A 15,183-nucleotide genomic window follows, 5' to 3' on the forward strand; every position below is an offset into this window, starting at 1 on the left:
CACTGAGCAATCTCCTACCTCCACAATGCAGCAGAAGACAGAGATTGCAACTGATATCAGTAGAGAATATCATGGATAAACTTTCTCCAATCTCCAAGTAACTTAAGGCTTTGGTCTAACAGTGTTTGACGTGCTGTTCTCAGTGCACACATGAAGAAAAACTCCTGACAAGCTTCAAGAAATCACTAGAATACCACTAGACATAAATGTTCTTGCCTAACTTCTTGCATCAATCAGGTCAGTCTTTGGATTGAAAAGATGGAACAGGGTTGCATTAGTAGATGCACTCTTGGGTAAGAAAGCCCAAGATCAGGCAGCTACTGGCTACATTCCTAGCCTGGCACTTAATATGGGAGCATTCATAGTATAATCTCTGAATTTGTATCACTTCTACCTTCCTAAGACCCGGACGGTCCCAACCCATGGGACTCCATCCAAGCTTAAAACACAAAACGTAAGCAAAGGAAATAGCAAAGAACAAGAAATGGAAAGAAGTGATGCATAACCTCAGTTATGATTTTCCACTCAAAATACTCTGTTTCTTCCACAAACAGTTTCATTACTTCTAATGCAGTATATTTTGTGAAACAAGTATTTGGATTTACAAACAGATGAAGGTAACAACAAAGAAAAGCCAGACTGAGGAGACAGAACCTTCAAAAAAAAAAAAAATTAATGCCACGCAGATGAAAAGACTGGAACTAAATGAAGGTGTGTTGCTGACTCCTCATACACTAAACCTTTCCCTAAAACAAAGGAGCAGATCAAAGAAAGGACAAGCTTCTGCATCGCCTGGAATTATGACCTGCTGTCCTTCAAAGTGATGAACACTTTACAAGCACCTAACAGGATAAAATATCAATACACTAGGATCCTTATCTGATCACACAATGAACCTTCCCCTTTCCCAAAGAAAGGACATAGTTTTGGGATTATCAATTTTAAAAGACATCAGAATCATTACTTTTGAATGGATAGCTAAGAAATCTTCAAGATTCTAATTTTATTTTTTTTTTTTTTTTTTTTTTTTTAGTTTTACCTCCCTCCCACTTCTCTTGTATATTGCTGGAAATATTATACTGTCATTTGGTGTCATTTTATGTAGATACTCTTTCAATTAAACACAATAAAATTAGATTTCACCAATTAACTCTGCAAGAGTTCTTCCATCCAGAGATCAATATTCTTGATGCTTGTTGATATATTTGCCCCTTTCCTAAACTGACCACTCAGTCCTCAGTTATAAAAGCTATAGTGAAAGCAGTTTCTTTGATGTTTTCAAAGGTGGGAAGAAATTTCACATCTCTGAGTGTCACTGAGCTTCAAGGTAAAAAATTTTTATAGTTGAATAGTGTGCTAATTAGAGCCAATTATAATCCAGCTGACATTCCTTAGAATGAAAAGGTCTCTGCACAAACACTCTGTCCTTGTGAGATGCTCATTCTGCTCCTATTTAATTTATCAGTTATGAAAGTTCATTGTTTTAAGGGTGTGGTTGCAGTGATCATTCACATTTTATAATTTAAGTGATTATTCAAATGACTCTTCTTAAGATGTTCAGCTGTACTAAGCATTAATGACTGAATGTTAAACACATGAAACAACAAGGAAAAGGGGGAAAAATACTCTGAGTCAAAAAAAACAACTTACTTTCAAAACAATATATACATTCTAGATTTTTATTTTTTGACACAGCAGAAGTGGTGATAAACTTTAAAAAAGAAAAGAGATAAACCAGGCAATACTGTTTTCTTGAGTGTGATAATAGCTGCTGATGCTTACAGTTTTTGGAAATGGACAAGATACTTGTCAAAAATCATAGCTGCCACTCAGAAATTGAGTGCCAACTTCACCGCTACTCTTTAGACTATAGAGTGTCTCACAACAGACATTCAAAACAGACAAGGAATTGTGCGTTTTCTTTTACCCTGTTGTGTTATCATCTAACTCCTGGTGCTTCAGATTAGCTTTTTTAGCTAGTAGTTTTTGGTTTAAATACATTTAAAAATTAAAATTAAATCCTGTAGAGAACATTTTCCTAATAAAAAAAAAAAGAGAATTTAAAATATTCACTCAAATGTACACATAAAACAGACAATACGGTCCTCATGCTAAAAAGATAGTTAACACCATCTTTTATTAACACAATGAGCTTTTACAAATGAAGAACTCAAAGTTATCCACTATAGCCAAAAGAAGAATAAAGCAACATGTGGACACTTTTGTCAGTGCGAACTGAAGTCAGCCATAATATCTTGAAGCCTTAACTGTTGCTTAAATGTAGTTACAGAAGTGACAGCTATTTGTTTTTACAAGTAGAAAAATTTTGTTCAACTGAAAATTCTCATGCACTGCAAAGCAAAATACATACCTAAACATCCTATTATTCAGCAGAACATCCTGCAGCCTCCATGTAGCCCATCAGAAAAATTAATGTATTATGTATCCAAATATACTTCCTTTTCACAATACAATAATTCAAATTTAAAGGTGGTTATCTGATGAATAGGATATTTTTCTAAGAATAAGGGTCAGAGCACAGCCTGGAATCCACCATTCTTATGCCTTACTCAAGTGCTCAACAGAGTGGCAACAGCTTTTGATTAAAATAGCTCTGGCTGGTTTTTGGTTCTGTTGACATCCATGCTGTTACAAGGAAATGTTTAGGGCATATTCTTTTCTCAAAAGAATATGTTCATAAAAGCTATTCTTTTCTCAAAAATCTTGTCCAGCAAGGTGTATGTTGGTGTTCAAGTGCTCAAAACACAGTAAAACAAAAACCACCTCTACCTAAAATAACTTGAAAGTTAAGATGGATGAATTTAGGTACCTTTTCTGGTTAAGACGCTGCTAAGAAGAATGAAAAAGTTAGTTTCAATTTTGACTAGAACCCAAAAGACGCCTACCTTGTACTACACTCTGGTTCCAAAAATTATTTTTACATTTGGAAAAAACATAATTGTTGCACAAATGAATGCAAGAGTGTTCTGATGACACAGGAAAAGTACATACTCTAAACTTAAGTCATCAAAATGTTGGTGACCCCAGAAGACTTCTTAAAAAGGAAAGGCTGAACGCAAAATAATAAAGAGTTGGCCTCAGTGTCCATATTTATCTCACTGCATCTCCATTTACTGCAGCTGCACAATCAGACAAGTTTATAGCAAGAGAAAGAACTGACTAGGCTCTCCTCAGGAAGGGTCACACTTTTAGCACTGAGCAGATATTTATGAAAATATAAGCATAAAGATGGTCTGAATTCCAGAAGTTCACAATCTAACAAGAAGCATGGTAGTGAATTTATTGCATGAAATTAAGATACAGGAAACATTTTTATTTTTATACAAAGTAGGTATAAACAAAATTAATATTAAAATAATATTAATTTTCTACTGAACTATTTGTGATTGGAAGTGATAATCAGAAATGAACACCACTATAGCTGATTAACAATCTCAAGTTTCCATCTGGACTATGCATGCATTATATTACAAATTAGTGTATTTTAATGTTAATAGAGCTAAAAAAAAAAGCAATGAAAAAATGAGTAAACTGATTATAGAGTTTGTACATATGAACTAAACTGACCAAAGCTGTCATGAACAATTACAAACATCAACGAACATCTCCAGTCAGTAGCTTGACAGGCTTACCTATGCCCTGCATATAATGGTAGAAATAAAACAGAACCAGCCTATGCAACAACAATTTATGTAACATTCAACAGCAAGATCTGCTCTCAGTAGAAAGGAAGCAGTAACTTACAGTTTTCAGACTGAAGACAGTAGGTAGCCCTGCTCTACTGCATTCATTTTTTCAGCAATAAAATACATAAGTTCTACACAAGGACAGTTCTTGTAGAGTACGGTAAGAGCTCTTACTGAAGAGCTTACAGTTCTTCAGATGGCAGTAACTTGAGAGATTTAATCTAAGAGATTTTACTTAGTGCTGAGAATAGCTAAACAAAAAATACTTTTTATAAAGCGCCATCTTTCTTTCAGTTGGGTAAAGTCTCAACTTATTGAGAAGTTAAACTACGGAAAATGACAGCATAGCAAAAACTGAAATGGAAAAACTATTTTCAAAATTAAGAAGGAAAAGTGAAATAGTACTATACAAACTCATTGCTTTAGAGTAACAGTATTTCTATACTACTATCCATAACATGACTTATAAATCTACGATAAACAAACTGTAAAGACTTCAACAAGACTTCATTTCATTTACAACATGTGAAACCTACTGAATTAATCACAAGTGGTAAAAACTTAACTGAACACATCTCACAAGCTCTACATGCCGTACTTCACAAGCTTCATGAGTGTTCACTATCAGATCTCGTTTTCATTATGATTTCCTGTGCTGTACCAGACTAAAGCCAAATCCTGATCAAAAAACAACGTTATAAGCTGGACACACAAAAGTGTTTAATTCATTAACTGGCTAGGGAAATAATTACAATTATTCTCTAGTATATGTTACTACAAAATTGGTTAGTGTTTTAAACTTGCACAGTCCTAATGACTGAAAATTAGCAAAAAAAAAAAAAAGGGATGAAAGAGATTTCAGGGTTATCAACTCCTCTACTGGTTCTGGTCACATTTTAGGAGATGTGGAAGGCGGAGAATGAGATGGCGAATATGAGGAAAAAAAAAAATGATGGAACATTTCAATTGATGTATATTCTATGGATTTATTTACAATAAAAGATAAAGAGTCAAGAGAGAAAATCATGTAAAGAATTAAGGAAGAAAGGAAAAAGTAACAGAATGAAGCTAAAGCTTTCACAGTTTTATTATGCTCCTTTCTAAACTGGAGAGAATAATAAAGAAAAGCAGCTCAGCTGTAAGTTATATTCTAAGAGAAATCTCTTACCATACAGAATGTTAAAAAAAATCTATATACTTCATTGCTATGTAACACCAGTGTGGGTGGTAGAGAATAAGCATATGGAATTAAACAGGTATGGAACAGCTATTCTAGCAGGCTGACAATTATTTGAATCTGTAATCATCAGCTGTACTGATATGCAGCTCCTGATAGCTCTCATTTGTTTTTGCATTATGTTAAGAAATGAAAGACCTGTGACACAAACAATTAGTATCAGCTAGGCAACTACGTAAAAAAAAAAAAGCCTGAAAAACAGTATTTTATGCCCTATGCCATTTGACTGGCACTCCTGGTACTCATTAAACCTCTATAGAAATATCAGAGGGAGCTCCTTTCTCACAATTATATTTCTGGTAGAGTGACATATCAAGTATTAAAATAAAGTTTTTACTTCAAAAAAAAAAAAAAAAACAGTTAAAATACTCAAAGGAAAAAAAAAAACAAAAACCATGCGATCTTCCTAAAAGGAAGCATTACTTCCAAGTTTCAATTTATCAGATACAGATCACTGAATTGTTTTGGACATTTTTTTTTTTTGTAATGAAACAAATAGTAAGGTAGAATTTTAATATATAGATCCTGATTGCTTACAAAGTTGCACACTACAGAAGAATTAATGTTACCAACAACATGACAGCAAATGCAAGTGTTAACTGAATACAGCCTGACAGTGTAAAAGTTACTAAAAGCAACAATTTCCCTTTTCTTTGTACATATTTCTGATTCTCTTACTTGGCTTTTTTTTTTTTTCCTCCTCCAAAAGAAAATAAGTAAAACACTTCTGAATCTCTCTTCTTGATCATACTCATTTGTCTTCAGGGCATCAAATGCAAATATGCTTAACTTGCATCAGGTGATGGTGCTCATTAATGGAACAATAAAATTGGAGCTGCAACACATTCTGCATGCTGTGTCTCAAGTAAACTCTCACTCAAGCTGAAACGACTGCTATAGCAAATTTGGACTTTTACAATAAACCACTTTTAATGAGGCTACTCTGTACTGTGCAATCACACATTTAAAGAAAAGATGCTACTTATCAATACCTTACTTGTGAGCATTCTCACAATTTTTTTTTTTTTAAGTCTACTTGTAGCTTTCTCTTCTGTGAATTCAAAAATTTAGTTTAATGTTTCAGTGAAAGACATCTCCAAGTTCTTGAAATAGAGACTTCACAGAAGAAAATAATTCCCTATCTTCCAGATTTGATAATATTTGCAAGTCTATATTTAGGATTTATTGAGTGGGACACAAAGAAAAAACTCAACTTCGGTATGTAGAGAAGCTTAATGATGTTATTGGCTTTACCTACGTTACATACATATGATATGATATATATATTTGCAAATTATATGTTTTCCTAACATATTCATCCCTTTCCAAATTTCTATAGCAACTGACAGTTGTTTGCTACTTAAGAACTGAATTTTTCTTTCCCCTTTCAGGCCTCCCATGATTAAGCTTCCACTTTTCTTATTTCTGTAATGTCTGTTCATTTTCCCTTTATGACTGTATCTATGTTGTCCATATGATGATCTGACACACAACAGTACCAGATAAGATGCATACAGGCACGTAACCCAATGAGAATAGCACTCAGTCACATACACATGTACTGTTTTAAAGAGTGGAGATACAAACATTAAACGAAATTTTAACCAACTATATACACAGAAATTCTGCAATATTAAAGTGATATAGAAATAAGACAGATCTACAGAGATTAACAACAAAGTCTGAATATAAAATGAAAATCCAAAACAGAACACTGAACAAATATAATGGAGACATGCCTTGAAGAAAACCTACATAATGGGTAGTAGATATTTGTAAGCATTAGTACTGAACAAAAATAATCACAGGACAGTAGACAAAGTTGTTTGTGAACTTATTACCAACTATAGCAGATTTCTAGTCTTTAAAGAAATCCACATCCTGATATCAACAGTGATGTGCCCCTTCATTCTCCTCTGATGAAACAGGTATCTCAACATCAGAAAGTGAGATTTTAGAAAATTCAGAAGACAAAACAAATTTTAAGGGACAAAATACGAAGATAAAAACAAAAAAAACCTCACAGTGTTTCCAACTATATGGGAAACTATTTATGAGAATTTTTCAACAATAAGAATGGAATTACTTAATAATATCCAAGAGTTAGAAAGAAAAGTATTCATATTAAAATGAGCGAGGCATTGAAGTTGCTATCATGAAAAAAAAAAATAAGATTAGCTAAACTGAGATTTTAGCATAAAATAGCCTTAACAACAACGTATACCTGAATGCACTGTGACTGACCTTTTCTAACGAATCTAAAAACATATTACCTTCTATTTACCTTTTTTCTTTATGTTGAAATTTCAGTTCCAATCTACAGCGTCTTAGAACTCAGAGTAAGATGTACGCCATGATTTAAAAAAAAAAATCAACTGATTTAGCTATCATTTCTAAATTTCTGCATTTCTACATTTTTTTCTTACTGTCTAGTTAATGAAAATTTCACATAACCGGATTTTGAAAAGGAACTGAGACTGATTTTAACTACCTTTCCCTTTTGATATAATTTAAAATTACTCCTACATGTATATATCTAAGTATAATAAAATTACAATGGATTTACCTCACACATCAGGTGTCTGAAATCAGATACAAGAAACCCCTTCCACTCACTTAAGACTCTTACAATAGTCTCAAAATTTATGCTGCTTTATCCTTGCCTAACTTCAGACAAAAAATGTTACATTTAATTTACAAGAATCTGCTATGTTATTCCAGTCTGCATAAAATTCTCTTAAAATTGTGAAAGGGACTGTGCAACTTGCACGATCATCTTCTACTCCACTCTTATCAACAGATGAACAGGAATTCCTGAGACCACTACAGACCATGTTCTCATAATTTCAACTTTTCTTGCCAGTGGAATATAGTCTTGTAGTCCCACAAACATGTAAAGCAATACTGCAGTTGGTGAAATATGAACTAAGAGTGTTAGTGTGTTTGTTCTGGAAGCAGCTGGAACACGTCACAAAGCAAAGGACCTGCTAATATCCAACAGATATTTCAAAGAACAGAAAGGAAAACAAACCTCAGTAATTCTCTCTCCAATACTGCAGCTCTCCTTGTCTTTTCTTAGGCCACAGAAGAGAGTAGTTAAACAGGAATCAAATAATACAACAAACTCTTATCCCTAATAAATGACTTACAGTTATGCCAAATCAGTCTTTGTTTTACAGTACTTACTCACCTGACACATCAAATTTATATTCAACAAAAACAAAGTGCTAAACATTATACCTTTGCACAATGGAGGTTTTAGATGAGGGCAAGTGGGGAGAAGCACATTAAAACAGTACAGGTTGTTACTCCATATGTGATTCCAGGAAGATAATGGATGTTTTTTATCTATGAACTATCTGGGACAAAAATCCAATTTGTACTTTTTTGTTTAAAGACAATAGTTTTAAAATGTATGGTATAGCTTCTACAATATAAATCTGCACAAAACTAACAGCACAAGTCTTTCCTGTAGGCTTTTTCTAGGACTATAAAATATGCAGAATCCTACCAGGCCATATTGCCATGGGCTGTGTTGTCAAGGTGACAGAGTAGCTCCAGGGTTTGAGTGTTGCTTGATGAATCATCAGGGGATTCATGACTGCCTGATTCCAATTCCTTCGGCATCCTCCAAACAGCAGCACATGTCACGACTTTACCGTCTGAAGCTAAGCAACAGAGAATAATGTCAACAGATCATCGTATGGGAGACATATTTTGTATACAGTGCATCGACATTTACACAAATCTATAAGCAATTACATCTGCTGTTTAAAAAATTTTAGAAGATAGTAAGTTGAATGCAAAGAACACAACACGGGTACAGTCAGACCTCAAGCTAGTAGTCAAGTTACTGCAAAACTCATAATTAGCATGCATGCAATCCAGCTTTCCCTGTTTGAAAGGTAAAAGTCAGTGCTCATGAAAACATACCTGTTTTTAAGGCAAGTTTTCCAAGCTACAACGCCCATAATGATGTTAATGAAAAAGACCCACAAATTATGTCACTTGAGCCCTTAACAATAACAATTGAGACAGTTTTACTATTTTCCTTTCAAGAGCAATCTTCAGTTTAACCTATAGCATTATGCCTTACCCTCTGCTACTAATAAGTTTACTACAAAACTTCAGTATTCCACCCAAGTATGCTCCTCCAACTCCGGTGAACAAAAGCAGCTTCCAGAGTTAAGGAAGTTTCTTTATGAGGAAAGGTTGAGGGAACTGGGCTTGTTTAGTTTGGAGAACAGAAGGCTCCAGGGAGACCTCATTGTGGTCTTCCAGTACTTGAGTGTATAAACAGGAGGGGGAACGGTTGTTTACAAGGGTGGATAGTGATAGGACAAGGGGGAATGCTCTTAAACTGAGACAGGGGAGGTTTAGGTTAGACATTAGGAGGAAGTTTTTCACTCAGAGGGTGGTGATGCACTAGAACAGGTTGCCCAAGGAGGTTGTGGATGCCCCATCCCTGCAGGCATTCAAGGCCAGGCTGGATGTGGCTCTGGGCAGCCTGGTCTAGTGGTTGGCAACCCTGCACATAGCAGGTGGGTTGAAACTCGATGATCACTGTGGTCCTTTTCAACCCAGGCCATTCTGTGATTCTATGATGAAGTTAAACAAAACTCACGTGTGTATAGCAAAGTATCACAATATATGAGAAAGAAGCCAACTGTAATCAAGGGGAACAAATAGCATATGGTCTATGCACATACTATATTGCCCACCACACAAAAATAATCAGAATTTGCATCAGTGCAGAATGTGAGCAGACCAGAGCAGCACTGAACATATCCACATTGTAACAGCTTCTGGTCCAGGGTTCAAAGCAGAAGAATGTGTCTACTGCAGCAGGAACAAAGAAACCAGCTACAGTGATACTGGGGAGTGAAATCTTTGGGTGTTACTACGTACTGGAAGATGTGTTCAGTACAAAGTCCCAAGGATGAGAAGTAATTAGTGAAATGTTTTGTGTTATGAGGTGGTATCATAAACCTCTCTCTTAATGTAATATCTTAAAGTGCTGATTTTAGTCTAGAGTACCTGATTAAAGACCCATGAACAGATGTGACTAACTTAGAGGTATGTTCCTGTTTTGGAATAACTGTAACAAGAGCATTTTCAAGAGAAAGGATGGCAAATTGGAGAAAGGTTTTCTCAGGTTCAATGTCATTCCAACAGAAACATCGCCACTACCAAGGTGACCAATCTGGATAATATATACACAAAATATACACAAAATAGCCACTCTCACAACAAACAATAGGATGAAAAGCAAAGTCCATTTCTGACAGAAAAAAAAACAAGGGTAAGATAAGAAAAGGCACAAAATTCAGAAAACATGAGTACTGGGTATTTGATGAAAAGCATTATATTTCATATTTAATCGTGTAACTCTTTTACTGTAATTGAAAGTTGTACACAAATTGGATATAGTATCAAGAGGACATACCATTACCTAAAGATAAATAGGGGATAATCCCTTAGTTATTAGCACATAATTGAGCTTTTAATAATTATAGTGCATGCTAAACAGCTATTTCCAAACCATTTGAGGGAAATCCTTCATTTTAAATCAATGTGCCACTGAAAGACGAGGAAGAAACAGCAGATGGCTACCTTTCTTAGCAAAGGGCAAGTCAATGCACAGCATGCCTTCTACTCCATACAAATAATTAATAACCTGAATGGAATGCACAAAGTAGTTTGAGAAATTAAGATTTATTGAATACTTTGCCTAGATAGTCAATATATGACAGAATGTTAAAAGAACACAGCAAGGAAGTTTCTGGTGGATTAAAATTACCAGAAGTCTGTATCATAGATATAAAGCTTTAGCCTTTCTGCTATCACCATGACCTATGCAAAGAACCACAAAACCAATCATGAAAAGTTAACTGAATATTTCAGAAACCATCTTTCCTCTCAGCATAACACAATGAGTTTAAGGAAGCCTTGAAATGTCATTTTAATTTTCCAAAACATAAACATTTTGGCATTGTGGTGGTACGGCCTTACAAGAAAGGATAACAATAGTATTAATAATAATAAAGGCGTAGAGTGTCATGCACAATCAGATTCCCATGTTAGAAACCTCAAAACAAGTAAACAAGCAGAATTTTGAAAACTGGTTGATACTGAAGAAAATACAGTGAAGTCTCCCTGAAATCTGATGCAACTTGGGCTCTTTTAAACACTCTGATGCTTTGAAAATTTGTTAAAACCCATCAATGAAATGGATCTGCTTGAATTTTTCATGTATGCAGTAATTATATAAAATTTCACTATATATATATATATATATATATATATTTCAAATTGCACATACCTACAGATGCTTCTAAGAAGCAAGTGGAAATGTACTTTGATATTCTAGGCAGAAGACATTTCCTTGAGCAGTAAAAAAAAATATCAGGTTTCCATATCTTGCAGGACATGCCATGCGTGGTGCATTCCAGGAAATACTGTGCTTTCTGGAAAGCTGCTCTGATGCTCCAATGTACATCAGATGCCATTTGCCCTTCCAAAATGCAAGAGAATATTCTGTTTTTGAAATACCATTTAACCATGCTAGAGTTATTAATGGTCATGACTTTGTAGGACTTACAGAAATTTTCTTTCATAATTCAATTTTTATCATTAAAAATTCCTTAAGAACTGTATATTAGCATACATTTTTTAAATACAGTTTTACCTATTAGATTTTCTACAGATCTCAACAGCACAGCAGTCATTTATTCTTTCTCACAGTTGTTATCTTTTTCTGTCTATATTTAGAGAAATAGAAATAAAATATCTATCTATATATATTTTAAATTAATATCAAGAAAGACTTAGTGTGGTAATCAGTTACTTTCTCTAGGGACAGGAAGAAATTTAACATCAGAAACCCCAAATTTTCCCCTACATTACGTCACCTTACTGCACACATCTGTTGATAAAAACTTGGTTCTTACCTATAAGCTCCCATATTATTTCCCTAAAACTAGTAAGAGACACATATGAATGAATGGAATATTTAAATGACAATGCCAGTTACCTTGTCAAAGAAATAAAAAAAAATAGATATTCTGTGTTTTGATCAAGTCATACCTATGTACCTTAAAGGTATTCATACAGTTGGAAACTACTTTTCCAATGTTACCTCATGTTTAAACCAGAATTTTTATTACACAGCACCAATGCAGAAAAGAATTGATAAGCTAGTGTATTAAGCAAGTTGCTAGTGGTTTAACTAAGCATTAAGTAACCATTAAGTTACACCTTCATAAAGCATAAGTTGAAGTTTTGCAGAAGGGAGTCTTGTAGTACTCCTAAAGAACAGTTCAAAACACTGATCGAAGAATAAGACAATGAATTCTTAGAGTGCTGTCACTTTCGTTCCTTATCATTGAAGAAGAGTCCCTTGTCTAATTCACTGTGCACCTTCAGTATACCACTCAGTAGTTATGGCTGGAGTTAGACACTTTTCCAACAGCAACTCCCTGTTAAGCATTGCTTCCTCACACTCATTAACACGACCTCCCGGGCTGAGGCCGCCATACTCACAGATCTGCCAGACTATACACAGTTCCTTCTACCTAGTTCTGTAGAAATGATCCAAGCTTAAAAGGCAAGCAGGCAAGAAGTCAGGAATAAGCAAATAGTCCCACATTTTGACAGAACTGAGATAGAAAGAAACTGCACACAGTTATCTGGCAGCTCTGAGGGTGCAGGAACAAAATGCGGGAAATAAACTTCAGCAAGCTTGTCCAAAGCCTGAGAGAGTCACAGAGCTCACAGCCTTCTTCAGATGCCTACTTTGCAAGTTAAGCAAGTGAGAAAACCCTCTGCATACTGAATGCGCAATTTACAAAAGGTCACAATTTGGTCAAATCAATACCAGTTTTTACTACAGCACTCAAAAGAACTTCACAATGAGGGCTACTTCCATGACAATTTTCAGATTTCCACTACTAGCAGTAGTTTTTCAGTACACTGAAAAAGAGAAGTTGTAGACAGGTGAAACATCCTGTTTGTCTACCTACCTTCAAACACTGCGCCCCTTAGAGAGTTGTTGCGGCTTAATCACCTCTGAGAAAGAAATAAGCCACTCAAAAAAAAAAAAACCAAACATCTGACAGGTAAAGTTATCAGGAAGCTACTAATGACAGTACAAAAAGAAGCACACAATCTCAACTAGAAGTACTTGTTACTCCTTTATAGAATTATGTCACATATAACAGATCAATTCACTGAACCACTGCTAGCTGGAATGCAGTAACCATCTGACATTCCTAAACAACTACGGAATCATTTCAAGACTAGAAGAAAAAAGAAAAATGCGAATGTAAGAACACAGACTGCTGATTCCAGATGTGATGCATTTGCTCATGACACTAAAAGTCAGTCCCACCCTTGCAAAAATTTCAGTTTCTACGTATATTCAGATTTTTAAGCCAGAAGGAATTGTCTAAGCTCTTTAAACGAACCCTTGACTTTGATTCAGAAATTTCTAGAGACTGCCATAATCAAAGACGACAACCATATCAGGTCTTCAGATCTTGAAAGAACCTAAAAATTCAGAAGTCATTCAAAATTGTTTACAAGTAATTTTTTCAGGAAATTCTATAGCCTGGGAAACCACAAAAATTCAACTGAACATCAGGTGCAATCACGAAAGTCCAGTTACAGAGACTTCTTCCAAAATACCATTTATTCCCTTTAATAAATAGCCACTTTAGAAGAGACAACTTGCAACCCCAGTGAAAGCACTAAGATATCAATTGATATCCAGATTACTGACACAGTAAATAAGAATAAATGCAGAAGGAAGAGATGCAGTCTCTGTAATCACCATATACGGTAAGCAGGCTTAATTAGACCTCTATTTGTTTTTGTATTACTGAGTACAAAAAGCCATACTTTTACATAGAATCACTGGGAGGTGGAAGGGACCTTTAAAGGCCATCTAGTCTAACTCCCCTGCAATGAAGAGGGACACCTACAGCTAGATCAGGTTGCTCAGAGCCCTTTCTATCTGGACTCTGAATATCTCCACAGAGCATCTACCACATCTCTAGGGAACCTGCTCCAGTGTTTACTGTAAGAAAAAAAAAAAAAATTCCTTGTATCTCATCTAAATCTCCCATTTCCCTGTCTTATCACAACAGACCCTGATAAAGAGTCTGTCTCCTCCTTTCTTACAGCCCCTCTTTAGATACTGAAAGGCTGCAGTCAGGTCTTTCCAGAACCTTCTCTTCTCCAGGTTGAACAGCCCCAGCCTTCTCAGCCTGTCCTCACAGAGGAAACGTTCCACCCTTTGGATCATTTCTGTGGTCCTTCTCTGGATGTTTTTCAACAGGTTTGTCTCTCTCCTGTACTGAGGACACTGCATCTGATGCAGTACTCAAGGTGAGGCCTCACCAGAGCAGAGTAGAATGAAATGTAGATGAGAGATACCAGAGATGTAAATGATTTTGCAGTCAGAAGCAATCCAACATTACTGTTTTCTCAAACTTGATTCCTTCACTCAAACTCTCCCTCCTCGTGTAGATTTTTGATGGGAACAAAAAAATTCCACTTAAGATTTTTTTAATGGTCTAAGGTTTAACAAGAAAAAAAAAACACCCTAAAAATCCACCTGAAACTACTATGTCTACAGAAACACTTCCATTAGTCAAATATTACTAAAACGAAGACAAAGCAAAAGAACAAAAAGAACACATGCAATGTATAAAAAAAGATAAACCATCTTTATAAGTATGGATGCTAATCAATACTCAGCAGTTTCAGCAGAAAAGAGGTTTGAGCACATGTAGAGATCCACCAATTCTGCTTTTGCCTTATTCAATCAGGTGTGGATTGAAGGCACTCTAAGATCAATAAAAGTCAACCTATACTATCACTTGTCCATGTTCTGCCTGCCTCCAGTTCACCCACTGCAGTTACCTTTCCAGAATTGAAGTTATTATCTTTCATAGGCAAGAGATATTAGAAAATATAAATAATATATTTCAAGAAGAGCAATAAGACACAATTTCAATCTTTACCATTTTATAATGGTTTTAAACAGGATTTTAAAATGTGAAACTTCATAAAACTCTTAAGCAAAGCGATGCTTACAGGCAGTGGTATATAATATAGAGGCCAAAACGTGAGACTGTTAAATGGACATTCAGGAAGCATCATCACCCACAACCCAACCCTTAAGTGGATTCTGATCCCAATTATACAGGAAAACACCAGCCAACATTACAACACACA

The 15,183-nt window shown here is 35.2% G+C and overlaps 1 protein-coding gene across 5 annotated transcripts in view; it reads right to left on the minus strand.

Moving 5' to 3' along the window:
* The window catches only part of TSSC1 (tumor suppressing subtransferable candidate 1), a 64,362-nt gene that overhangs the window by 17,972 nt on the left and 31,207 nt on the right, over positions 1–15,183 (minus strand). For all 5 annotated transcript variants that reach the window (XR_005858090.2, XM_046938922.1, XM_046938921.1 and 2 more), the window contains one exon: positions 8,456–8,612. Coding sequence is in view for 4 of the 5 variants with exons in the window: in XM_046938922.1 (XP_046794878.1) it covers positions 8,456–8,612 (157 nt within the window). In the remaining variant the exon portion in view is untranslated. The remainder of the gene's footprint in view (positions 1–8,455; positions 8,613–15,183) is intronic.

The sequence above is a fragment of the Gallus gallus genome, chromosome 3, assembly GCF_016699485.2.
Source record: "Gallus gallus isolate bGalGal1 chromosome 3, bGalGal1.mat.broiler.GRCg7b, whole genome shotgun sequence".
NCBI lineage: Eukaryota > Metazoa > Chordata > Aves > Galliformes > Phasianidae > Gallus > Gallus gallus.